Here is a 26,243-nt window from a genome sequence, read left to right as displayed (position 1 = left end):
GATGCCAAACAGCCAGCTGCTGCCGGTCTCGTTGGTCCATCCTGCCATATGGGACCCTGCAATGTCAGGTCACAGGCACCTTAGACATGGCCTAGAGAGCCGGTACCTGCCCTTCCACCCACAAGAGGAGATCAGGTCTGGCCTCTAAGACAGTAGGTTTCATGAGAACTGGGCCAGAAGCCAGAAGCAGAAATCTTCAGGAGACTGGATGGCCCCAGGCCCTCGGCTTTCACGATCATCACCTAGCAGGAAGTGCCCCAAAGCCACCTGACCAGTACAGAGGGGACCGGCTGAGGCCATGGCCGGCAGTAGTTGATGAAGGTCACACAGCATGGGTCTCTCCTGTTCTTTGAGTCCCTCTTCCTCCCTTTCCCCATCCTTCCCAGCAAGCATCTAGGTCATTTTCAGGGCAAATCACACTTATTTCAGCTGGTGAATTGGAGAAGAAAGACCTTCGCCATCCTTGAGATGGCTGAAGAGTTCCCTATCCCAAGGGGCCAGGGACTCGGGGCTGGGAAGGGGCAGCGGGGTTCTAGGCAGTTGCCTCACAAACCTCTCTTTCCCCAAGAGGCATCTGGATGGGGCAGGGTGCTTAGCAGCGGGAGGTGGAGCGCCCCCCTAGAGAACACAGAGGAGTGGAAGGACAGCCTGGGCCGACTCCAGGGGTCAGGCAAGCAGGACCTTGGTGCCGCAGCCCAGCCCTTGGGAAGGAGGTTTACGGTCCCCCTGAGACAGTGCAAATATATGGTAGGGTGGGCCGGCTGGCAGCCACCTGGGCCTGTCACCAAGGTCACTAAACCCTTCCTGGACTTATTTCAGCTGGAGAGAATTGTATTTATTGGAACTTCTCTTGGGAAGCCTCTGTAAGTGGCCAAAAGGAGTAAGTTGCTAAGGCTCTGAGTATGGTAGAGGCGGGTGGGGAATGTTGAACCCAGAGACGTCGGGGCCACCTCACTAGAGTGGCTCCATAAACTGCCTTGTATGGAGGGTGGGCTGGGGGAGGGTGGGCTGGGGGAGGGTCAAGCCTGGGGCGGGGCCCGTCTCAGGCCCAGCAGGCAGTTCTGGAGATGTCCCAGAAGCTGGGTGCCTCCTCCATCTTCTCCTGCCGGCTTCTCCACTAACCACTTGTACAAAGGGCTCATGGGGCAAGGTGGCCAAACTGCTACCTACTCGAGAGGCCCATAGATCTTGCTGGGTCCCTGAGGCCAGGACCTGGGGCCCAGCCAGGTTGAGCCACCTGTCAGGGTCAGCAACTATCTCAGACACTGTCAGCCTCCGGGTGCTTGTGACCCCACATATCGTGAGAGGCTACCAACATGCTCCAGAGGCAGCCAACTCTGAAGCTGAGACTCACAGACCTGTTCCCCCACAAGAGAGCAACTAAGCCCAAAGAAAAGAAAGCAGGGGACCATTCAGACATTCAGCACTCCCTAGGGCTGCCCCAGTGAGGGGGGCTCAGCCTGGACTCCGACTGTGGCCAACCCCGGATCAATGGGGCAAGACCAGCCTATAGCCCCAGACAGGTCTCTCCCCAGAAGAGGAGCCTGACAGTGGGACCAGCAGGTGCTACCTGGGAGAGGGCAATGCAGTAGAGTGACTAGCCCAGGGTCACACCACCAGTCAATGGTGGAGTGGGACTTGGGAGGCCCATGTCTTCCCACTACCCTGTCAATGTGAAACACATCAACTCTCAAGTCCAAGATGATGAAACTCTCAGATTCTCAGTCCCTTTGGGAACAGCTGGGGATTGTCTGTCCACCAGTGACAGGAGAGGCTGCCAGACACCTCTCCCACCTCCTGCTCACAGCCTCCTCCATGAGCCTGGGTGCGAGGCCCCCGCAGGCCTGAACACTCCCAGAAGCAACAAGTCCAGCGGGTTAACAGGCTGCAGCTCCCTCTCATTTATCCTCTTCCTCAAAACCCAAAAGCACCCTCCTCAGCAACTCTCATGGCCAACCACACCAAGTTCCAAATGGCCAGCATGTTTAGTAAGAGAAGGGATCTGAAAACCTTATAAATGAGGGCGTAAAACTGTGCCTTATGGAGGCATCCAGGTGTCAAAGGGCCAACACGCGTCGTGGTCCATCCCCAAACCCTTGGCAGTTTCCACTGGCAGCCTCCAATCTTCCCTAGCTGGCCAGTCCCCAGCCCCCAGCAGTCCAAATCCAGCTCCACTTGGCTCTGGCCTGCATTGAACTATGATAGGTCCTGCCACAAACACGTCTGCCTTGGGCCAGTGCTAAACACCAGCGCGCTGCCCCCAGGCACGGCCTACCAACGGCAGAGGGGCCGCCTGCCTGGCAGCAGCAGGGAAGCCAGGCCAAATTAAACCTTGCCCCAGGCGAACCCAACAGCAGAGCCGAGGACTGATGGATCATGCTCAGTTTGGCTCCTCGGCTCTTCCCGAGCAATGTCACGCTCACTCGACAGACCCGAAGAAAAGCCCAAGGGGCAGACCTTCCTGCTCAGGCAGCCTGCCAAGAGCTCGGTGCCCAGATCCAAGTGCCAAGCCCAGGCTGGCCCCCAGCTCAAGGCGGAGGCTCGAGGACCAGGCTGGCAGAGGGGAAGCGAGGCAGCCTGGGCCGCGGCGGCTGGCGAGGCCCTTACCTTCCTCCCCGGGGGCGACGCTGCCAGCTGTTGCTGCTTGGCGATGTTCTCCGACAGGCACCAGCACACTCTCTTCTTCTGCTCCTGCGAGTGCGCCTCCAAAGTGAATAAGCACTCTGCCTTCTGACGTCAGGGAAAACAGAGAGAGGGATGGTCAGGGCTGCTCCCTGGCTCGAGGGGCTCCCAGGCCCCAGCCCATCTCTGGGCTCCAGAGGGCGAGGCTGCAACGGGGAAGGGAGCGTCCGCTAAGAGCCACAAATGCACACTAATCCCAGGTGACATCAAGGCAGCCAGAGGAGCAGGGAAACAGTTCTGGGACCAGCTGGGGAGCTCTGGGCTGGATGGTGTTGGGGGAGGGGAGGGAGGCAGTGGCTTCCAACACAGTAAAGGCCTGTGGAGAGCTGTGGGACAGGGACCAGGGACGGTGAGGTCACCCCCGGGGCAGGCAGCACAAGGCTGCAGCTGGGGAGCACTCGGGGAATCCAGAGGGCCGAGGTCTCAGGCTGACGCTGTCTGGAGCCAGGGCCTCTCTGCATCCCCTACTCAGCACACTCCTCTATCTCAAGGTCAAGGTGAGATGGATGGATGTTGGATGGATGCTGAGCAGAACCAACCCAAGGAGCAACTCAAGTCCCTTTGAAAAGTGCCAGGTGGGCAGTGATGCTCCTCTGCAGCCCACCATGGCCTGGCATGTGAGCTGGGACTCTTCCCTGACTGTTGAGCCCCACTGAGGGTAGGGTCACCTTGGGCACAGCTGTCATTCAAATAAAATCCTTCTAGGAAGGCCCTTTTCACCTGGGGCCAAGCCCTGTGCAGGGAAGTACTGACTTCAGCAAGCTCTGGCTGTGAGGAGGAACTTTCAGGAAGAGGTCAAACCCAGGCCAGCTTTGGCACAGGCACAGGGACACTGGCCCCTGAAGCATTCAAATCATGAAAGGAGTGGAGTGGAGCCAAGAGCCCAGGGTTACCACCAGCCACCAACCAGGCAGGTGTTCTGATCAGGGCAGGAAAGTGCTGACACCACCAGAATCTGGCTGTAACCTCAAAATGCTCTGATGACGTGACCTCAGCCCAGGAAGCTGGGGGCATGAGCTGGAGGGAAAAGAGAAGCAGGCTGTGTTTCCACCTGGTCCTTCCTCAGGGAATTTGAATTCTGCCTTTGACACTTCCTAGCTACCAACCTCAGGAAAATCAGGAGTTTTCTGTAACATAGGACTGAAAATGATGTCACCTACATCCATTCCCAGGCTATTAGGAGACCAAGCTAACAAGGATGATCTCAGGTCTCCTCATGCAAAAGCTACTGTTATTATTTAATAATTTATTCATTTAGTAAGTGTTTATTGAGCACCTAATATATATCAGGGTCTCTGCTAAGCATTGGTAATAAAGATGCAAATAAGATTGACTAAGTCCTTGTCCTCAGGTTAGGGGGTAAGGACGATGAATCATTAAATAAATGATATAATTTAAAATGGTGAAAATGTCACAAAGGTCATACTTGAGCTGGGTGGTCAGAGAAGGCTTCTAAGAAAGGCTGAACTTGAGCTGAGGCCTGATGGTTAAAGAAGGAGACAGCAAGAAAAGTGTTTGAGGAGTTCTTCTGGGCAAAAGGGACAGAAAATACAAAGGCCTTGTGCTGGGGGTGTTCACTGGTATTTTCTTCTTCTTTTTTAAATTTTTTTTAGTTGTTGATAGACTTTTATTTAATTTATTTATTTATATGAGGTGCTGAGAATCGAACCCAGTGCCTCACACATGCCAGGCCAGTGCGCTACCGCTGAGCCCCAGCCCCAGCCCTCATTGGTATCTTCTAATAGCACATTTGGGATTTTTTTTTCTCTGCCCTACATCAAATCCAACCCACAGGATACCATCCTTCAGGGTGGGGCCACCTCCCACCCTGTCCCCAGGGTGCCAGCCGTTCCTCTGCCACAGACAAGTACTCAGAAGCCGTTCTTCCTAAAAGCACCGAGAAGAGAGGGGAAGAGCCTGCTGGCTGACCTCAGAAAGGCCACTCTAACCCTCCACCTCTCACTTAACCAGGGTGCCCTCTCTGCCCACTGCAGGGGAAGGTGCAGGACCCACCCAGAAACAGAGCGAGATTCCCCAGGAGGAAGCCCGTGGGGCAGGCACTGACCAGAGAGGCTCAGTCTCTTTCAAATTGGAAAAAAAACCACCACTTCAGCTGGCCCCGGCCTGATCCTTCCTGCCCTGCAAATTCCTTCATCTCCCACAGTCTTAATGTCCTCTTTCTGTTCTGAAGCAGGAATTCGGCCTTAATAATAATTCCTTTTATCTGATTATCAATTTTAAAAAGCACTTTGCCATCCATGATCTTGTTTTGATCTTGGCAATTTCATGGAAGCGGAAAACTAAGCCTCAGAGTAGCTGAAGGGCCTCGCTGAGTCTTGTGGCCCATGAATCCCAGAGAGGAGACCCCAAGCCTTACAGAATTATTTGCGGAGGTTTCATCTCCAGAACCTGGGGAGGCCTCACCGCCTGGCCAAGTGCCCTTGTCTGGCAGGACTGCTCTCTCTTGCAGACAAAGCCAGAAGCAGCCACAGCACCAGGCCATCAGAAGAAACTATGGGCCAATGGGTCCCCCAGCAGCGTGGGAGTTCACTGGGAGCTTTTGTACCACTATCTGCTGCTCCACGCTCCAGCAGGGCAAACCCTTCCCTGCAAAAGTATGAGAAAACTTCCCTAGGCTGGAAGGACCCCTCAGAGAGACAGGGCTACCTCCCTAATTCTGAGACAGCTTCCTCCCACCCCCCAGCCCCCACAGGACTAAGCACCTTCCCGGAGGTGCCTCAGTATTTCTTCCAATAATCGTGTAAGGTAGCAGCTGTGATCATTCACTGACACCACAAGAACCACCCCTTTGGGAAGCCATGTTGCTCCACTTGGAATGGAAACCCGATCATTTGTAATGATTAAATGGGATGCTAAAAGATTCTGCTGCCAAAGCACTTAGCCCAGCGCCTCCTGCGGAATGTCCCTTGGAAAGCCATGTTTCCCTACCCGGCATGGCCACCATAGTGCCAGTGTCAGCAGCAGAGCATAGGGCTGGAACCCTCCAAAACGCTAGAGGACCCAGAAGGCTGCCTAGGTACCTCGGACAAACCCAGGCCTGGCCCGGGACAGGGGCTGGCTGTCTTAGATGGGAAAACATTTTGAGGAGCTCAAGCTTTGCAGACTGGCCTGGCCAACCAGGGAAGCTGAATCTCCGTCTCCCTCAATCTGCCTAAAGTGGGGGCCCTCATTGCCAGTCTGTCTGCCTGCACATGTGAACCATCTCTCAGACCAGTGTGTGCTCCAAGTGCCCCAACTTGTGGGTTTCATGCTGACTTGAACTTTGCCCTCAATACCAGGCTCCAGGGTCAAGGCTGCCGTGAGCCATGCAAAAGGCATCCTCACATAATTCACATCACCCACGGGGTGGTCAACCACGCACAGACCGCTCAACAGTACAAGCTCTGAGCAGATGGCACCGGGCCCAGACCCCTGCTCTTAAACATGGCCATCCTCAAATCTAAACAGACAACCCAGCTCCTCGTGGCTTCTCTGAAACCCCCATCTTGCCTCACCTCCTTGCTCCTGGATTAATTTTACTTTGATAAAAACCAAAACCTTTTCATCTATGGCTGAAGTTTGTTCGCTTGCTTTGGCGAGCATGTTCTCACTGTTGAGTTCTCCTGACAAGTGCGTGGTGTGGGGAGGAAGGAAAGTCACAGCTGTTCCCATTCTCCAGATGAGAACACTGAGGCTCACAGGGATTAAGTCCGTCTCAAGCCTCCTCCCGAGCCTGTGATCTGTTGTGCTTGTATCGCTGTGTAAGCGCATCACAGAAAATGTGAGTTTTCTTTTTAAAAGATCAATAAATCATTTGTTGTCTCGCTAATGGAGGGTAAATGAATATGAAAAGCACTTCCTCTTGCTGTGAATCTGACAATAATAGTAGCTGCCACTCATTGGGCACTCTGTGCCAGGCTCTGTGCTAACTGCTTTGGATGCACTGTTTCATTGAATCTCATTTAATCATTACAACCCTGCAAAGTAGGCCTCCTCGCCCTGGGTCACAGAGGAGTACATAACTTGCCCAGGAAAAGGCGAAGCCAAGATTCGAATCTAAGTCCTCCTTAGTCCAAAGTGAGGGAATGGTCCCTAGCCTACATGATAATCCACCCAGTGCCCCCTGTGCTCCCATGCCCGACCTGGGCTGCATCTGACCCATGGATTTGCAGGGGCTGAGGGACACCTGTCCAGGGGACTAGACCCAGGACTGCTTAGGTTGACCTTCCTCTGGACTTGGAGCTGGGGAACAATCAGAAAGCTGCTACCACATGGGCAGTGGGGTCCTCTAGTGCAGAATGGAAACACCTCTCCAAACCTTGACTCATCCCCCTGGTTTCTGCTCAGGGCGCCACTTGCCCATCAGACAATGAAGAGAAGTCACTTGGTGGAAGTTCCAACTAAGACGCGAGTTTGGGGCCCTCCATGGAACCCAAAGCAGCCCTGTGGAGACTGTGCCAGCTACAGAGCAAGCAGGCGTCTGTTCTCCCTTGCATTAGACTTGCCTCTCATAAATAGCAACCCATTAGGAGAAGAGAGACTTCCAGCTGCTTGCGAGCTGCAATCTCCCAGCCCCCTGGGGTCAGATCACCTGGCACTTCACTGAAATAAAAGGCCCCAAATCAATATCCCTTCTTCACTCTTTGGAGGGCTAGGACACCACAGATCCAATGGAGCAAAAGTGCTTTTCTCTGGGAAAAACAAACCCAGCCTGGCAGGAAGCTCTCTTGGTATTAAATTAAAGATCCTGGAGCCGCTGGAGAGAATCAGAATCCAGAATGACAGCGCTAGGGGACCAGCCTGGATCATGGCTTCTCTTGTCTGCACCCTGTGCGCTTGGCTCTGTAGAACTGGACACCCTCCGGCACTGAAGCTATTCCCTGTGTCCCAGTGGGGATGTGGCTGACCCAGGGGGGGACATCCAATGCCCTTGGGTCTGTATTCCAGGCCACTGAGTCCCCAGGTCCTTCTTGGGAGTCCCCAATTCCTTCTCAGAAGGGTACATTCCTCTTGGCCAGCCGATAGACCATGTCCCACCCCCAGGGTCTGAACAGTGTGGACTCTCCCACCAGGGTAGACAGGTTCCCAGGACTACTGGGTGAGGCAGACTTAAGGGGAGGCAGAGGGCAGGGGTGAGCCTAATGAGTCCTTCCTTAGAAATGACGCCGCCGTGCCCACACATTGGCAGAGATACAAGATTGAGAATAGAAAATTCACTGAAAATTGAAAAGAACTTGTGTGGCTCAGTGGCTCTCAATATTTTCATCACCAAGGACCTCTTTGGTTAACCCCCAGGTTTCACGATATTTTTTCTGCCAAGTCGTATCAAGCAATAAGTTGTTTGCCTAATTTTGCTCTGCATCCAAAGCACCTAGCACAGAGCCTGGCACAGAGTGCCCAGTGAGTGTTTTTCTGGAGCCTCCTCCCTCCTGTTGGAGGATCCCAAAATCAAGCATGTAAGCATGAGATAACCAGGAGAGTCCACCTCTCTGAGCGGGGATCCGTCCAGCCCAAACACACACACTTCGTGTTTGCTTTAGCCTGCGTTATCTGGCCCAGGGAATGGAATGATCACCTTTGGGGCCTTTGGAAACACTGATGAGACCCTGTAGGAGTGGAGTGTAGGTGTTACTTCCTGGAAAAAGACAACCAAAAAAGGCAGGTGCTGGAGTCGGGGCAATCTCTAGAGGAAGGGCTGCTAAATAAATAAACAGGGTGAAGTGCAGCTGTCGGGCTGCGCCCTCATTATGCGAGCTGAGCAGGAGATCTCAGGAGCTGTCCTGAGCGCCATCTTGTCCACTGCTCTTTCCCACAAAGCTAAGAGACGGGGACACTGACTGCCATTCTTGTTCAACAGAGCAAGAGGCAGCCCTTCTGGATATGCCCTGGATCGTGCAAGAGCCTTGGGGAGGCCAGCATTAGAACCCTCCTCCAGAACCCGGCCCCAGGTCTTCCCTCAAGCCCGAGATCGCAGATCACTGTCCTCAAGTTCAGAGAAAGGGACTCACCTCTGCTAGATACAGCACACAGAATTTCAAGTCTTCTGAAGAACCTTTGAAAGAACAAAAAGTAAGGCTGGTGTTAGCATCGGCTGAAGAGTCTCAGCTGGGACACAGCCCAGCTGTCCCAGCTGTCTCGCCCCAAAGGCTGCAGGTGCTGCTTCCTGGGAAAAGCGGGAGCAAGAGGAAGGCACAGGGTGCAGAGCCCACTAATTAGCCAACCAGGGTGATGCACGGTTGTAAGTCGCCCATAGGTCAGCGTGAAAGGCATCCCCAGGAGAGGCACCCCGAGCACCCTTTGGGCATCCAACAGGCAGGCACAGGGAGCTGTCATAGATCCCAGGAGGCCTCCTCCTTCCCGCGATCCTGCTATGAGGGGCGTGCAAGCAGCACACACCTGGGTTTCCCTTTAAACACCCCAATTGCCTTGGCTATTCCGAAATTCAACAAGGAGCCATTTGGGACCTGGAGGCGAGGAGCTTGTTTCCCTCCAAGAAACCCGGGGCCAAGGAAGGGCAATCCCCAGGCACAGGCTTTCTGAGCAGGTTTCCTGTGTGTTTTCCTGGAGCCTCCTCCCTTCTGCTCCAGGATCCCCAAATTGACCATTTACCAGCCTCTGCACCTGCAGAGCGCTGGGAGGGGCTGTCAATCATTCCCTTCTCCTCCAGCAGAGGAGCCAAGGCACAAGCCCAGGGGCCCAGAGGTGACCCCCAGCTGTTGGCAAGGGCGTCCTGGAGGAGGACCTTTCTGAGCTAGAACTCAAGATGGGAAGGTGGGAACAGCCTGAGCAAGGGCGAGGACAGCCAGAAGCAGCAGCTGTGCCCAAGAGACAGCGAGTGCAGAGGAGAAGCTGCTGCCTCCTCCAGGACACCTACGCTGGCCACCGGGCCACCCCTTAGGCCCTGGCAGCACTCCCCATTGGGACACTTGTCTGAACACAGGGCGGGGATGGGTGGAAACTCCCTGCACTTTAAGCAATCCACCTCAGCAGCAGCCTGTCACTTTCGAGGACGCAACCATACAGCAACGCTGAAAGCCCCAGAGATCTCTGGAGTGCGACAGTGCCGTGGTCCAAATGTTGCTTCAAGTGCTTTCCATGTATCAGCTCAAGAGCTGCGGGGTAGCTCAGCGGCAGAGCGCTTGCCCGCCATGTATCAGCCCACCCCACCAGGACCCCAAGAGGGGGAGCCAGGGGTCAACTCGGCAGCCTGGTCCACAGCCCACCTCTCAAGGCCTACCTTGCAAACACTGGGCACAAAGCACACTCCGCAACACATACTTGAAGCAAAGAAATTGCCAAAGAACCAAAATTTGTCACAAAGAAAAGGCAGCAAGGTAAAAACAGAAATGGTGGGTCAAGCCGACGCCCTAGTAAAGCAGAGAGTGGGGCGCTGGTGGGTGAAGGCCAGGTCCCCTCCAAGCAGGAACACGGGCAGTTCTCTGGGCCCAAATCTCCTGAGGGCCAGAGCCAGACAAAAACAGCCCCGAAGTAAGTGGGAGTCTACTTCGGACTAGGAATAACTCTCCCTAATTTCCCCACTGGGGACGGGCTGGGGAGGGAGGCCGTCCTGCCTAAGAAATCTCATGTTGAAGGAAACTAACTCCAAAGCTTCTGCTGGTTCCTTGTGTTGTGGGGGGTGTGAAGACAAAAGGAGGTGGTTTCTTCCTTTTAAGAAAACACTTAACTTTCCAGAAGCAGACCTTAGTGCAGAGGCAGAGCCAAAGAGACCTATGGAGGAAGAATGATAGAAATGCGGGTTTTAGAAGCTGGCAGTGAGGACGGAAGGCTCTGCGAGGAAGAGGAGTGCCCAGGACATGAAATTCCCGGGAGGCAGGAGCGAGGCTGGGGGTCCCCCACCGAGTCTGCTGTGAAGCCAGCTCCTGCTGCCCTGACCTCCCTGCATCTCTGCAAACTTCCGCTGGAATCTGCTCCACATCCCAGCTGGGTGCTGGCAGCACTGGGACAGAGGATGGAATGGGGGCAGCACTCAGCATGAGTCAGAGCCTCATAAAAGAACCACAAACCAAGGGTCCCCAAATCAGCAAGGTTCAGAGGGGGGGCTTTTAGGCAATGATTAGATCACTGGTGGGGACTCTGAACTGTCAGTGGATGGATCCATTAATCCACTGACAGCTTAATGGACCACTGAGAGGTGGGACCTATTGGAGGGAGTGGGTCACTTGGAGGGTGTGCCCTGGAAGCACTGATCTTCCCCCAGCCCCTTCCCCTCTCTGCCTGGATGCCATCATCTGAGCAGCGCCCTTCCGCCATGCCCTACTGCCACCATGCTCACCTCGGGCCCAGAGCAATGGAGTCAGCTAACCACGGACAAAATCCTCTAAAACCATGAGCCCAAATAAATCTTTCCTCCTCCTAGTTGTTCTTGCCAGGTATTTTAATCACAGCAACAAAATGTTAACACACTTCCCTCCTGGAACATTAAGACTGGCACTTGCCTCACACATGTGAGGCACTGAGTTTGATCCTCAGCACCACATAAAAACAAAAAAGACTGGGGCTTTTTGAACTACTGAGCGGTGGGACCTAGTTGGAGGAAGTAGGTCACATAAAAAGACTGGGGCTAGTGTGGAAAAGAGACTCGGAGGCAGCGTGTGCTGGGGTTTTCCTCGCAACATTCTAACTGCCTCCGCCATTTTGGAACTCAGTGGGGAGCCATTAACAGTTCCAGAGTGGGCCTCCCTTCCCAGGAAGGAATGCACGGGCCTTGCAGGGCAGACCTCTAAACATGAGCTAAATGGAGCCCAGAGGGGCCTTCCTGGCCCAGGTCTGACCCCTCTGTTATTTTCCCAGAGCCCTTTCATGCCTGGCCTAAAATCCCAACTCAACCATTCACCAAATCCTCCTCACCCTCCGAAGCAGGCCAGGAGGGCTGCAGTCTCCATGCCCCAGATACACAGACCGAGGCCCAGGGAGGGGAAACAACCTGTACCCGGCACAGTGCGTCAGTGGCAGAGCTGAGATTTGACCAGGCGTCCCACCCCCAAAGCCTGTGTTCCTGACGGCTGGGTCACACTTCTGCCCTACCACAGGTCATTCCACCAGGCTGGGAGCTCCAGACAGGGACATGCCTCTTCCTCTGCTCTGGCCCCAATGGCGAGCACCAAGGTGGGCCCTGAGGACAGGTCAGCAAATGTCAATTGAGATTTAACTCCGAGTACTCTAGCAGCTGGGACCAAAGCCACTGAGTTCCCCAGTGAGAACCTGGCTCCTCAAGGTGGCTAGAGAGCCCATGAGTCAGCCGGACATTTCCAGGCCACGTCTGAGAGACCAGGGCAGGCCAGGAAGATACACTGTGGGCGTGATGCTGGCCGCCTGGGAGGCAGAAACACAAAGAGGAGCAGAGCCAGCGGGCGGCAGAGGCAGGAAGAGACCACAATGGGCCCCGGCTGACCGGAGATGTCCCAATTGTTAGCTCCAGCCTTCTGCCTGTTCCCATTACACTGCCATTCAGGCCTCCTGAACTCGGGGAAAGCTGGGCAGGAGGAGGCAGGCAGGCAGGCTTGAAGAGACCACCAGCCGGGAGCCAAGGGCGAGGGGAGCCACCCCCAGCTCCCAAACTGCTGGGTACTTCTGGTCTCCTTTTAGCCGTGAAGTCTGTCCCCCAACAAGCATTTGTGCACACCCATAATGTCCCATGCCCTGGCAAGGCCCTGGGAGTGTGCCTGGCCAGCAGAAGTGAGGGCTCCTCAGACAAGTCACAAGGGAGTCCTTGGTCCCTAGGGTGGGGTGGATTCTCCACAGACACAGGCTTTTCCGGCCCCAGCCTGCAGGAAAGTCTGGATACACCCCTTCTTTACCATCTTCTCTGCCCCCAATGAATTCTGTGAATGTATTAATTTGAAAGAGACAACAAGAAGCTTAGGAGCCTCAGGTAGAGACCATTGGGCCCCCAGGGGCTGAGGCCGAGTGTGTCTCACGGCAGCCTCACCAGGCTCCTGCTCCAGCACCGAGTCTCCTGGACCCTGGGCAGGAGGGCAGGAAATCAGGTGCCAGGACTCAGAACAGCAGGTCCTACAGCTCCAACCCTGAGAGGAGCAGAGGGGGCACTGGACCTTGGTGAACCTCTGGAGCCATCTCTGGGGGTGGCTGGGGGCACTCCAGGGCCCACTGTGGCCCAGAAAGAAGTCTGCACACCAGAGCACGCACCCTCGGTGCCCAGCATCATGGGGCCTTTCCTTCACCCTCAACCATTTCCCCAGAGGCTGCTCCAATCCGTGTCAGGCCTGAGGTCTGCCCAAATCCAGAGCAGGCACGTCTTCTCCCATGCCAACCCTATGCCAGGCTCTGATGTCCCTGGTCATCTCTTCTGAGGCTCACTGCCTTGGCCACCCTCACTCCTCAGCCCTCTGCAGGCAGAAGTGGTCTTTAGGTTAAGCCTGCACCAGACTGTGGCTGGCACACAGCTCAGCATCTGGAGAGCTCCCCTGCCTCATGACCAGGCACCCACCACCACCCTGACCACGTGACCCTGTGAGGGACAGAGCGCACCCTTCCTCTCACTTCAAGTTTCGGGTCTGGGGGCTCCAGAGGGGAAGAAACTCCCAGTCCAGGCCCCCCAAGGGGTGGAGACAGGGCAGTCTGGGCACTGTCCAGCTTCTCCCAGCACCCCCAGGGGTCCCAACAGAGGGTGTCAGGACTGGAAGCTAACACAAAAGCCTGGCCCACCCCTTGTTTCACAGTCAGAGAAGCCCATCTCAGAAACGGGAGTGAGGCAGCCAAAGTCAGAACATGAGCAGCAAAGCCAGACGCCCACTCCAGCTACGCCCTCACTCCTCCATCCCTTCCTCCGCCCACCCTGACCTCCACCTAAAGCACAGCCAGTCGGAGCCCCCTTCTCTTCCCTCCCTTCCTGAACCTGGAAGCTGAGCAAACAAGGGTGCTGGGCTTGTGGCCCCAGAACTACAATAACACAGCAGAGTTATTGTAGTTCTAGTTCTAGTCCCCCTCAGGGCATGTCTCTGAGCTCTGCCTGCCCGGGGCACCTCATATTCGACTGGCCTGCGCGGTTTGCACGGCAGGATGGCAGGGGCAGCAGAACCTGTATGCAGGGTGTGCACCAGCGCAGGGAAGCCGGTGCCAGGGAGCAGGGAGGAGCTGGCGGGCAGCAAGGAAGCCAAGGGCAGAGTCCACCGGCGGGCACAGGGGAGCACCCAGAAAGCTGGTGCCTGCGCTGAGGACGCCTCCTACCACTGGCCCTGGGTCAGGCTGAGCCAGCCTGCTCGGAGGGAGGGGCTGGCCCCAAGTGAAGTGACTTGCTTTTCTTTTCAGTGGCCACCCTGGTCAGTGAAAGCCGGAGAGGAAGAGTTGAAAGCCATTTCCCACGGGGAGGGGAGAGTGGAATTTTGTCACGGGGACACAGTGGGCTTCCAAAGAGGAAGGCCAGCCGGGGCACCCAACACGCAGGATGGGTCCACGAGCAGTCAGGAAGTTTCCCTGGAGCAAAACCCACCCAAACAGAATTCTTTCTCTGGGTCACATTTTCCCCCTGTCGCCGGTGCTCAAACAGGTCTGTTGTTGTTTTCGTGATCCAGGAGAGGAAATCGGGCCCCTCTCAGCGCAGACCTCAGGCGCCAAACCAAACTGCTGGACACACACTCCCAGCTGGCTTCCCGTTCCCCGGCGGACCAGGACACGTGGAAAGCTCTGGGTTAGAAATCCACCCCATGTTCCTGCATGCTGCGATCACCAGCCCCAGCCACATGCACTCCCGCTGCCCCCAGCTCTGCCCAGGGCCATGTGGCTGGCTGAGGAGGGGCCAGTAGTCACTGTCTGCAGGCAGGCCCAGTGAGTGGGGTGGCAACAAGCATTTATCGGGCACCTGTTGTGGGCCAGGCACTTTGCATGAATGACCTAATTGGACCCAACAACCTTCTGAGATACTATTATTATCTTCATTTACACATGAGGAAATAGGCTCAGAGAGGTTGAATAATCTCCCAAGGTCACACCAGTAAGGATGAGCAGAACCAAGATTTCAAGATGGGTCTGAGTCCAAAGCGCTTCCATTCCGTAGCCTCCCTGGAAGATCTCTAGAATAGAACCTCCCAGAGAAGCTCGAGGTCTACAGGAGGCTGGGACGGTCTAGAATGGAACAAGAGTATCTGAGAGGCTGCCAGCCTGGGGGCAGAGCCCGACCAGAGAGCACACTCAAATGACCCACAGCTGGCAGCCAGGCTCCCGAGGGGCTCCCAAACCAGGCATCTGGCTGCCCAGGGCAGGGGCACTCGTGCGTCCAGGCCCTGCCTACCTTCCTGCAGCGTCACGCTCTGGAGGTAGAGGGGATTCCTCAGGACACTGCAGCGACCAGGCTCGTCCTCCTTGGTGAAGAGCAGCAGATCCGAGTAGGCAAACAGCGTCACCTGCACCAGGAAACAACAGACAGAACCAGCTGCTCCGCTGTCCCCTGGACGTGGGCAGCCACAACCTCCCTGGAGGTCTGTGCCACACATCCTCCTCGTCATCTCAGGCAGAACCAGGGGCAGCTCCAGTGTGGCCCAGCCCATGGGGGACCCACTCTGCAGGGCACACAGCCCCCAGTTTTCTTGAGTCCCCTCCTTGAAGTAGGAAATAATGAGCAAGAAGAAAAACAGCCCTCACCCTCTACGGCCAGCAGCTTCTACCAGCTCCTCTCCAGCCAGGTGCCCCCAGACCCTCTCCTGGACTGGCCACGCCCACGCCTAGGAGCTCCAACCCTGAGCCTGCTCCTCCTCCACCTCTTGGCCCAATGGAATGAAGCATCATGTGGCCTGAAGTCATTTAGATACCTTGCAGGTAATTTTAACTGCATTGAGAAATCAGTTCAAGAAAAGCCAGTTACATCCATTCCAATACAGACTTGTACAGAACTTTATCTCCCGTATGTTCTAGCTGCTCCAAAAACAAAGGAAAAGGCTATTTTTAGATATTCTAGGTAAACTGATGGGCATGCTTGGCATACTTTTAAGCTAAAAAAAACCCCAGTGGATCCTCTACAGCCCGGACCGCTTCCACTGCTCTTTGTTTTGGAAATCCTGCAGTGGCCTTTAGTTAAAAGCAATAAAATCCAATTTTAGATGCGCCCAAAAAACACAAAGTAGTATTCATTCTGGGACGTTCTTTTTGCGATGTCAAAAACCGACCCTGCCTCCCTTTCTGAAGTAAGAAAAGTCAGCTTGGAGCCTGCTGAGGACACATGAGCGTGCGCTGGATGGTGAGCCAAGTTTAAAAAGCCAGCGTGCTGACGCGGAGCCACAGGCCGTCAGAGATGACCCGCAACTCCACTTCTCAGATTCTTCCTACAGAAGTCAAGAACACACAAATAGGAACAGAGAAGGAAGTGCTCAGCGGCATTTCTGAAATTAAAAAAGAAAAAAAAAAAAAAGACAGAAAGAAAGAAAACATAAATGCCCATCAAGAGAGAATGGATAGAATAAATTACGCTGCTTTCAAATGGCACAATTTTATGCAACTATTAAAAGAACAAAGTAGAGCTATGTGGGCAGAAATAGAAATCTGTCTCTCATAAACTGAAACAGTGCCGGGTGCAAAAATACCTAGAATATAATGCAATTTTGTCAAACAAAACTATAAATCTGTCCATATGCATTTTTTGTGTGTCTGTGTGATGCTGGGGACTGAACCCAGGACCTTGTGCACGGGAGGCAAGCACTCTACCAACTGAGCTCTACCCCCAGCCCTCTCCATATGCATTCTTCAAATATCTAAGGTACTCCCGGCTCTCCTCACTCTGGAGAGTGGGATTTGACTTTCTTCATTTCTGTTTAATTTGCATTATATTACAGTGGCACTCTGTCCCTTCTGTGATTTAAAAGTATGCAATACACATTTCAAGGCCCACTTGTGGCTTGAGCATTGCACCAACACCGAGATTGAGAGGATCAGGGCCGCAGAGATAACAGGAAGATGTTCTTGAGCAGGGGGCCTCGGGGCTCCTGCTTCTCCAGTGGGACCCAGACTCCGGAACTCTGGGCTGGAAGGGATGATAATGGTGATCTTATCCAACTCCCTTCCCAGCACAGCCCTATCATAATACAGCCCAACAGAAGCCTCCATTTGTTGAATACTCTCTACGGATCATCACTTAAATAACGCCGTCACCCTTCACAGATAAAGACCCTACAGCTCAGAGAGGTTAAGTGACCTGTCTACAGCCACACAGCCAGAAACCACTACCCAGATCCAAAAGCTCTCACTATCCAGAGAGAGAGCAAATACGCCTACAACTGGCTTGTCCCTAGATACGCAAGAATCCAAACAGGGACCAAAGAGAGGCGCTAAGGAGACCCAAAATATAAGATAGTAAAGGGAAGGGAAGAAAATAATCAAGAGTTCACAAGGATTCAAGGGGTTGGCTGTCTGGGGAGAGGAACACAAAGTCCAAGCAAAGGAGAGAGGATGCCACAGTAGCAGGAAACACGAGGCAAATACTCAGGCTCCCACAAAACATGTCCCCAAACCAGGGAAATCTGGCTGTCACCTCCAAACACACAGGGAGGCTGTCAGGGGCAGAGTTGGAGGATACAACCTGCCAGGAGCCTAGAAAGTCAAACGTGGCCCAGGCCCAGAGAGGGCTGGACAGAGTGCACAGGGGAGGAGCCACGGGCAATGTGGGAAAAGCCCCCGGCCACTGCCCCAGCCCAGACTCCCAGAGCTGAGAATATGGTCTAGACAGGAAGTGATTAAGGCATGAATGAAGAATTTCCCCAAAGGTCAGGTCAGGGAAAGGACAGAGCTGGCACACAGCAAGCGTGCCAGGGGAGAGCCTCCGACCCCTCCCAGCTCTCGGGCATCGTCCCAGGGCCCACAGGAGTGAGGCCTAGCTCCAGGGTCCAGTACCTGCGGCCTTCCCCCACTGGCCAGGGGTCCTCCAGGTGTCTGGCCCACACAGGCGCTGAGGACACATCTGTTTTCCCAAGGGTCAAGGGTTGAGGGATGGCTTAGGGAATCCTTCCAACCTGGAAGGCTATCCTCCCAGGTGGCCCCAACCAAGCCTTCTCCTGGGAACCTGGCCTCAGGGCAGGATTTGCAGAAAAGACCTCGGTGACTTAGTTAATGGTAAACTCAGTGAGTCAGTGTATAAAAAGAGGGTGTGTCTGTCTCGGGCCTCACATAATTCCTGCAGCCTCGCACAAGGCCTGGCCACGGAGCATTTGAACATCTAAATGAAGCAGTTCCAAACTGCTGATTGACCTCTGGGAACATGCAGCACATCCGTGACTTCCGGGGCAGAGAATGCATGGTGTGGAACTGGATCGTCACAGATCATCACCAACTTGAGCATGCCCGGAGAAGAAATGGGACAAAGAAGCAAACGGGGAACATTTCAGAAATAAAAAATTCTGCCGAAGGTAACGGAGAACTCCCTATAATTTAGACCTCTCCAGAAAACAAAACCACTGCTCAGAGAGGCTGCCTCTCTGCAGATTTAGAACTTCCAGGAAAACCATTAGCTGGAAAGTTACAGAGAAAAGTTAGGCACAGTGGTGGACACTCGTAGTCCCAGCAACTTGGGAGGCTAAGGCAGGAGGATCGTAAGATTTGAGGACAGACTGGGCAACTTAGCAAGGCCCTGTCTCGAAATTCCTTTAAAATATGAATAAGAAGGATTGGGGATTTCACTCAGTGGCAAAGCACCCCCGAGTTCAATTCCAGTACTACAAAAAAACTTCAGAAAAACAAATATCAGGGATGATCACTGAGAGCCCAACCAATACTAGATTCTGTGAAGTTATCCAAATCCCTCTGGAATTGGTTTCTATTTTTAGTCTGAGTAACATGATAGGGTACAACAATCCTCATATTTGGTTGCTATCATACTTCCAGAGAAAGGGATGTATTTATTTTACTTGTCTTCAAATCACTTCCTTCAATCTTCAGGCAGAGGGGGAGGGCATCTCTTGGTTCTAAGGTTCCAGAGATCCACGAGGCAAATATTTTTTGGATGAAGTGTAACTACGGCTGTGGCTTGGCTTGTGTTTCGTTGTTTTTAAACAAACATGTCAGGACAGTGTGGGATCATAAAAGGCATTTCTGAGCTGTACTCAGTTATACTAATTCTGGCTCCATTCCTCACCGGCCTGGAGACCCTCAGGCCCCAGTTAATCTCACCAGAACCTCAGTTTCCTTGTCTGCAAAGTGGGGACGATCATACCTCTCCAGGAGACATGCAAGAGCTAATCGGGAGCAAGTATATAAAATGCATGTGTGTGGTATAGGTATCCCCAAAGTGGGGATCCAGAAAGACCGTAAGCAAAACCAGTGTTGGGGGATTAAGTGCGCGGTCTACCTAAGGAGGCCCCTTGAAGAAAAGCAATGCTGACTTGAACTTGAGGGTTCTGGTCCTCTTGTTGGAAAACAAAACAAAACAAAAAAAGGCGACCTCCTGCTCTAGGGACAATCACACAGAGTGCCCAGATGCTTAGGCTGAGAAGCTTAAGACCCTGCCTTGAATACAGACCACCCTACCGTTCAGATGAGGGGGCGGAAGAAGAGGGGAGAGGTGACAAGAGACCCAGCCGCAGCGCTGGGGCTGCACACAGGCTCCTGCTCCAAGCTTATCTTTCCACTGCCCCATGCAGCCACTCGGCCCCACAGAGCCAGCTCGGCAGTAAGCCCTCTGCCCTCGGCTCCTGGCCCCAAGCGTTTCTATTCCCAAGTAGTTTTCTGGGTGCGAGCTGGAACCTGGCCAGCTCTGGGGAGTGTGGGGGTCAGAAAAGAGCTCCTAGTTGGAGAAGCAGGGGCCAACTCCCGGGAGGAATGGCTTGGCCTGCACCCTGACCCCTGCTGGCAGAGCTGGCGCTCGGGAGAAATCAGACTCATCTCAGAAGAGGATCTGGGATTTGGGTTAATACAGACTCAGAAAATTCGAGCAATTGATGCGCCTCCAGAAATTCTCTTTGGCTAACAGCTTGAATCTTCTCACCGACAAAGCCACTCGTCACAGCTGGGACACACTGCCAGCTCTTCTCCTTTAGAGGAAGCTGGGATAGGGAATGGGGTGTCTTTAGGGGCTGGGGGGGATGTCTAACCATCAAAGATGCCCTAACAGCTTTGAGAGGACTGAGCTGCCCGTCACTGGCAGCGTGCAGGAAAAGGCTGGGTGGCCATTCGGTCAAGAGAACAGGGGGCGCAAGGGGGTGTTAGAAGGGTTGTTAGGTTGTATGATTCCAAGACCATCTGGAGGAGAGAAAAGTGCAGGGTACAGAGGATGGCAAGGACGGCCTGCAGGGAAGGCATGTCACCTTACCTGGGTAGCCTTGTTCCTCCCCTCGTACAGCAGCAGCTCCTCCGACAACAGGAGGGTCCGGGCAGGGTTGCAGAGATCTAGGGGCTGAAACAAGGCAGGGCTCGAGTGAGCGAGTAGTGCAGAGGCCCGGGGCACGGCAGTTTGCCAAAACCAGCCTCAGAGGGAAGACGGCGGCCGGCCCCCTCGCAAGAACCCACACGCCCCCACCACCCAAGGGACGGAAACAGAAAGACAGATGAGCCTGTCCTGTGTGGAACAGTGGCTGTCACCTTCTCCACCAGCCCTCACAGTGACGGCTGTGCTCTGACAGGAAGTCCAACCACACACTTGGTCAAGCAGAGGGGGAGGGCATCTCTTGGTTCCAGCTGCCTGCCCCCTGCTCTGAGCTCCTGGGCCCTGGCAGCCCCCACACCCCGGCTCTGACCTGCTCTCATCTCCCAGGAAGCATCCTGAGAGCCACACCCAAGAGATCTGGCCACTGGAGTCCCTTGGAGGCCTATCCCTGCTGTGCATTCATAACACACTGCCGCCCACTGCCTCCTCCTTGGCCATCAGGTCTCCAGGAACAATTCCCACCCAAACTTCTCACCCCAATGTCCTGTCCCCACGCAGCTCAGAGAGAGTTCCCCATGCCCTAGGTTCCAGCAGGACGTGACCTGGTGAATGTGCATCTGTGACGTGGCTCTAACTATCCAACCTCAAGCCAGGGGCCAGAGGAAAGGTAAAAGTCCCCACGACACGCAACAGCCTCCGCGGATCTGATCAACAAGCCACGAGGCGAGACCTGCGTGAATATATGCTGTCTGGTCCTCATTAAATAGCACTCAAAAAAGGCCAAACAAAACATGTTTTTTAGGGAAACATGCACAGATGGTAAAACTAAAAAAAAGCAAGGAAATGTTCCTCATCAGGCCAGGCCGGTGGGAAGGAAGGGCATTAGGATCAGGGAGAGCAAACAGGCTTCCAGGCTGGCAACGAGGGACAATTCTTTTATCTCAGTGCATATTTGTGACATAATTTGTACATTTAAGTGTTAGGCCCTTTTTAGCTTATATGGTATGCAATTTTAAAATTTTCAAAAAAGTTTCCATTACTTTTTTTTAAAAAATCAATTTTAGTTTTTTATCAAAATTTAAAAAGCAATAAATAACCCCCAGGGATGCCAAGACCTTTGGGTCATAGCCTAAGACACAGACTCACAGACAGACAGAGGCCAGGCCCACAGCCGTGGAGAGAGAGGAGAGGTGTGCTGCTGGCCACCGACACATGGAAGGCCAGAGGAGGGCAGGGGCAGAAGTGACCCCCCTGGGACCGTGTCACCTCTGTGCTGCTGATGAGAGAATGAATGGAATCATCCTGGTACGAAGCTTGCTCAAGTGTAAAGAGGCCTCCACGTGTGTGGCTCAGCCTTTTCACTTCCAAGAATCTTTCCAAGGGCAAAGAATCAGAGAGGCCATTCATGTGCCAGGATTTTCATTACAGAGCAGATTACGATAGCAAAGGAGTAGAAGAGTGGACACGTTATCTGAAGGGAGGACCAGTGAGACAAGCCTGGCAGGTGATAAAGGATTGGGCAACCGCCACACGACCCAGACTCCAGGAGCATCTAGTGAGTGGGAGATGCTCATGCTACTGTATTTGTTTAAAAACAGCAAAAGGATACATAGAATAAAATCTATTTAAAAAAAAAACACAGAAAAGGCACATCTTGATATTCATACTGGTTATTATTTTGTTGATGGAATAAAGATTATTTTTAAATAATTTTAATAAATAATTTTAATAAATAATTTTAAAAGAAGGTGAAAAAATGCAGGAGAAGAAGAGGAAGGAGGATGAGGAAAGGGAGATCCAAATGCATCCCAGGCCACAAAGCTCTCCTTCAGCCAGTTCTGAATCAATCACTGGCCAAGCCAAGGAACAGATGCCTCACACGAGAGCACCTGTAGGCATTGCCCTCGGCCAGACAAAGAGAAAGCCAGGAGGGAAGGAGGGGGCCCTCTGTGCTCCACGTCCTCCTGGAGACTTTAGCCTGCTCACACGACCTCAGAATCCTGAGCATCCGAAGCCATTTGTCTTTCCCCAAAGGAGAGTCCTGCGTCCTGGGACTCACACCCCACCTGGTGCTCACTTCCTCCTGAGGGGACCCTTGGGGCCAGCCTGGCAAGCTCACCTGTACAAAGATGGGGAACACCAGGACTTTGGGGGCCAGGGTGACATAGGTGCCGTAGCTTGAGTGCGTGGCATGCGGCCTCAGGACAGGGCAGTCCTGGTAGTTCCCGTGGCCCTTCACTGTCTGCACTGTCTTCATCAACCGGGACTTCTTCCCCAGGCCCGTGTAGGACTTTCCTTTACTGGGAGTCCCTGATTCTGTGGACAGAGATGGGGGACAGTGAGGTGTCTCCATCACCCCTGCAAAGGATCCTCTCTGTGGAAACAGGGAGCACAGACTCGGCCAACCCTGGGGCCTGGGCGTCCACCCTGTGCCAGGAGGAGAACACGGGGAGGCCCCAGCAGGGTCTCGGGCCTCAAGGAGTCCCTCACCAACAGGTAAATAAGCACCTCCAGGGCCAGGACAGAGCTGGGAACCAACAACTGTGACCACGGCAGCAGTCCCCACCTGTGACCCCAACCCCGAATCCCATCTATCGGTTTACTGACCTCCCACTTTTAAATACCAATCGAATGCTCATAATTTAGGAGTCAGGGGGCCTGACCTCACAGTCCCACAGGGAACGACGAGTTGGAGCAGGGGCGACTGCCCGAGGCATCTGCACCCCCGCTGCCATCCCAGCCCAGCTGGCCCATCGTCACCCCTGAGCAAAGATCCAATTTCAGCAGCGGTGGCAGAGGCAGTGGGCTATTCCAGGACATATGGGGTGGGTCTGCTGGAGCCACCTGGTCACCACAGTCTAGACTAGGGGAGCCTGCCGCACCTGTTCTTGGTGGAAAGCACCAGCTCAAATCCTGCTCCCCACCTGCTAGCCCGGCGACCTCAGGAGACTGACTTCCTCCTCAGAGCCTCGGTTTCCTCAGCTACAATAACAGGGACAGGCTCATGGGACTGTTGCAAGGGTCAAAGGGGATGCTCTGAGCCAGGTCCCCAGAAGAGCTCCTGGGACGGCAGGTCATGTTTGTCATTGTGATTCCCCCACTTGGAAAAGCAAATTTGGAAATTAAGGCACCCCGAGGAACTCTGGCAAGTCTAGGCATTGTCACAGGTAGGAGGTCCTCCACTTGGCCACCAGCTTACACAGTATTGTAGTCATAAAAACGAGAAAGAGAGTGAGGAACAAGGTCACCCCAGGGAAGAGAGCCACAATGACAAAAGGTGGTCCCTCAGGGACCCCGCTGGACACACACCTCAGCATGAACAAGGAGAGGTGCTGCGCGTGCTTTTATCATGTCCCATCAACTGGGCAGATTAAAAAGCCCAGAGTGACTAAGAAGTCAGAAACTCCTGAACACAGCAGGGGACAGACAACCCCGGAGTAACCAGGCTCCCGGTGCACCCAGACCCCTTCCAAGGACTCCTGCTGCCAAGGGACCCAGCCAGGCCCTCCCTGGCCCCGGCGCCCAGCCCGGTCCCAGCACCCAGGCCGCCTTCTGTCCCAGCCCAGGCAGCAGCGCAGGGGATTGACAGGTGGCCTGACCCCGCTGCAACCCAGGGAAGCTCCCCGCCAACGCGAGGCCTGGAGGTTTCATACCTGCTTCCTCCTCCCGCCCAGGGCCCTTCTCACCAAGATGTGAGAAAAACAAGTCAACTGCTCCCCCAAAGAGTGACCACCGATCACAGTGGAATCAGGAGGCGGCACTCCCACCACGATCACTCAAACCGCTTCCTGCTTCTTCAGTGAATCACCTAGAGAGGAGCAGAAAGAACCGAAACCCAGGATGGGGGCAGGAGGCGCAGACGCCCCCAGAAGCCCACATCTCTTTATCAGCTCTGGCCCCAGCGGGCTCTGTACTGCCAGGTGCTGGCCCCTTTGCTGGAAGAATCCACACTAAGTTTCCAGGTCGGCGCGGGATGGAAACTGGGTAACCCCTGAAGCTGCGCGCGTGTCCCAGGTCAGAGACGGCTGTGCAACCCTGAGTGGGCTCCTTTGCCCTCGGAGTCGGCTTTTGCCACCTTAAAGTGGAGGTCATGCAGATTTCTGCCTCACTTGGCCCAAGGCCAGTGGGAGCTCACAGAGGCCTGATGAGAAAGGGCTGGACCAGAACACAAGTGCCCAACAGGTAACCTCAGACCCTCAGCACTGAATACGCAGCACACCTGGGTTGTCAGGAAGACAGAAAGGGCAGCTGGACCTCAAACCATGCTGGAGCCACGGGGCCGGCCTGGAACGACACAGGCTAATCTGGCATGGCCAAGCCTAGACCAGAAGGCAAAACCACCCAGGGCTGACTGGAGGCGATTGAAGCCAACTAGACCAAAATTAAACAAGGGTGCCACCTGCACTTGGCAAAATGGGGGCCCTGGGCCCCAAGTTTCAGACTCCTAAAAGAATCCCTTCCCTCCCTTCCCTGGCCCAGGTGCTCATGGCTATCAAAGAACATTCACCTTGGACCCCGAGAGCCATCAATCAACACCTGGCCCATCATGTTGCCTTCAGAGAGGAAAAGTCTGCTCAGTCCCATTTTATAGACAAGGAAACTAAGGCCTAGTCCAAGGTCATTTGGCTGGAAAATGTTACAAAGCCACACCCAAGTGTCAGCCATGGCCCATAGCCCACCTCCACAACCCCGGTGTTGGGGGGCAGGTGGGCGTGGCTCTCCAGTACCCATTTTCCAAATATTTCTCTTTTTTTAGAACAGTGCAGATTGCAACCCAGTTGTGGAGCTCCGTGAAGGCAAACTCATTTACTTCCCACCTGCTCCTTCCACAATGACGTCTGGCCTAAACCCCCACTTCACCCAGTTATCCTGCAACACCTGTCTCCCTGACCAAACACGCTAATTACACAGCGTGGCTCTGAGCTTCCGAGGCGCGCCCTGGCAGCCTTCCCACCCTGGCAGGACTGGATCTGAAGCCAGGCTGCCTTCACAGGGCAGGGGACAAGGCCGAGAGCACCCGCGGCCAACGGGAACATGCCAAGTACAGCCGGATGGGTGCCCCAGGGCCCAGCGGGATACCAAACCCTATTCAACTCAGGATGGCTCATGCCTCCTGAAAGGCCGGCTGTCTCCTGGCAGCCCGGTCAGGGTCACAGCCTTGACCTCCGCACAGCCCCCGGCATGCTTCAGGGAAGCTTTGTGCCCTGGATTTCACCCCTTCCTCTGGACCCCGGGACTGGAAGCACAAAGACTTAATCCCTGGTAAAGAGCAAAGATCTCCCTAGATACCAGCACGGTTACTGTTATGAAGAGTAAACAAAACAAAGTCAAAAGCTTGATAGAAGGCATTCAAAAAGTCAACAGTGGCATTAACCACACCGTCCTTTCCCCAAGGCTCAGACGGCTGTTCTCCTCTTGGGATCATAGTCTCAAGAGTGAAAACATGGACACATGTGGGGAGTGGCCCTGGAAGGCATCTCTCAGGCTGAGAGGGAACCAACCCCAGGCCGTCCAGCCCATGGTCACATGCCCACAGCAGGTGACATCCCTCTCTCCGGCACCCTTACCCCATGCTCAGAGTCAACTGGGGTCATTCTCCCGTAGTCAATCACTCAACCAAAATTTTACTGAGTATCTGCTGTCTGCCAGGCCCTGGGTCTGGGACCAGACTCAAAGAAATATGCCAGACCCAGCCCTGCCCTTAATGAAGTCACCATTTAGCAGTGACATCCTCACTCTCTAATCTAACGTGCCAACTAAAAAGTTTTTTAGACACTTCTTGTGGAATCATGATCAGAGTCCTCCCACAAGGAGTGTGGCCTCACTTCCAACAGACCAGGCCCAAGAGCACTGAGGTCTCAGGGTGGTGAGGAAGAAGGTGCCTTCCTCAGTGTCCCCGAGCCTGGTAGGAGCCCTTCTCCTCCCAGAAGAAACAAGCACTCTTCCAAGTACCGTCTTCACGCCACCCACGGAGGGGAACAGCAGGAAGCCAGCTGCAGGTGCTAAGGAAAGGCCACTCTCGGGGAAGGAGGCCAGGAGCTCTGAAGGCAGAGGAAGGCTCCAGCATGCCCAGGCGGGCACCACCGGCCACCTGGCCAGTGTCTCCCAACCCTCCAGGCACCAGCTGGACTTCTAAGTCAGAGCTCTGTGGCAGGCATGGAGGACCTAATGGTGTGCTCAGCCAGCCAAATGTCAGGACCCACAGGCCAGGCTTCCTGGGAGAAGGGGTTGATTTTGGAGT

At 54.3% G+C, this 26,243-nt stretch overlaps 1 protein-coding gene across 4 annotated transcripts in view; it reads right to left on the bottom strand.

The window, feature by feature from the left end:
• Positions 1-26,243, bottom strand: part of Rgs3 (regulator of G protein signaling 3) — a 117,054-nt gene that overhangs the window by 50,514 nt on the left and 40,297 nt on the right. For all 4 annotated transcript variants that reach the window (XM_005329678.5, XM_078047993.1, XM_005329679.5 and 1 more), the window contains 5 exons: positions 22,122-22,318; positions 19,949-20,032; positions 14,951-15,062; positions 8,691-8,734; positions 2,608-2,730 (listed from right to left, as the gene is read on the bottom strand). In XM_005329678.5, coding sequence (XP_005329735.1) covers positions 2,608-2,730; positions 8,691-8,734; positions 14,951-15,062; positions 19,949-20,032; positions 22,122-22,318 — 560 coding nt within the window. The remainder of the gene's footprint in view (positions 1-2,607; positions 2,731-8,690; positions 8,735-14,950; positions 15,063-19,948; positions 20,033-22,121; positions 22,319-26,243) is intronic.

This window comes from Ictidomys tridecemlineatus, chromosome 4, assembly GCF_052094955.1.
Source record: "Ictidomys tridecemlineatus isolate mIctTri1 chromosome 4, mIctTri1.hap1, whole genome shotgun sequence".
NCBI classification, from domain to species: domain Eukaryota; kingdom Metazoa; phylum Chordata; class Mammalia; order Rodentia; family Sciuridae; genus Ictidomys; species Ictidomys tridecemlineatus.
This window is presented reverse-complemented; position numbering and strand designations above follow the sequence as displayed.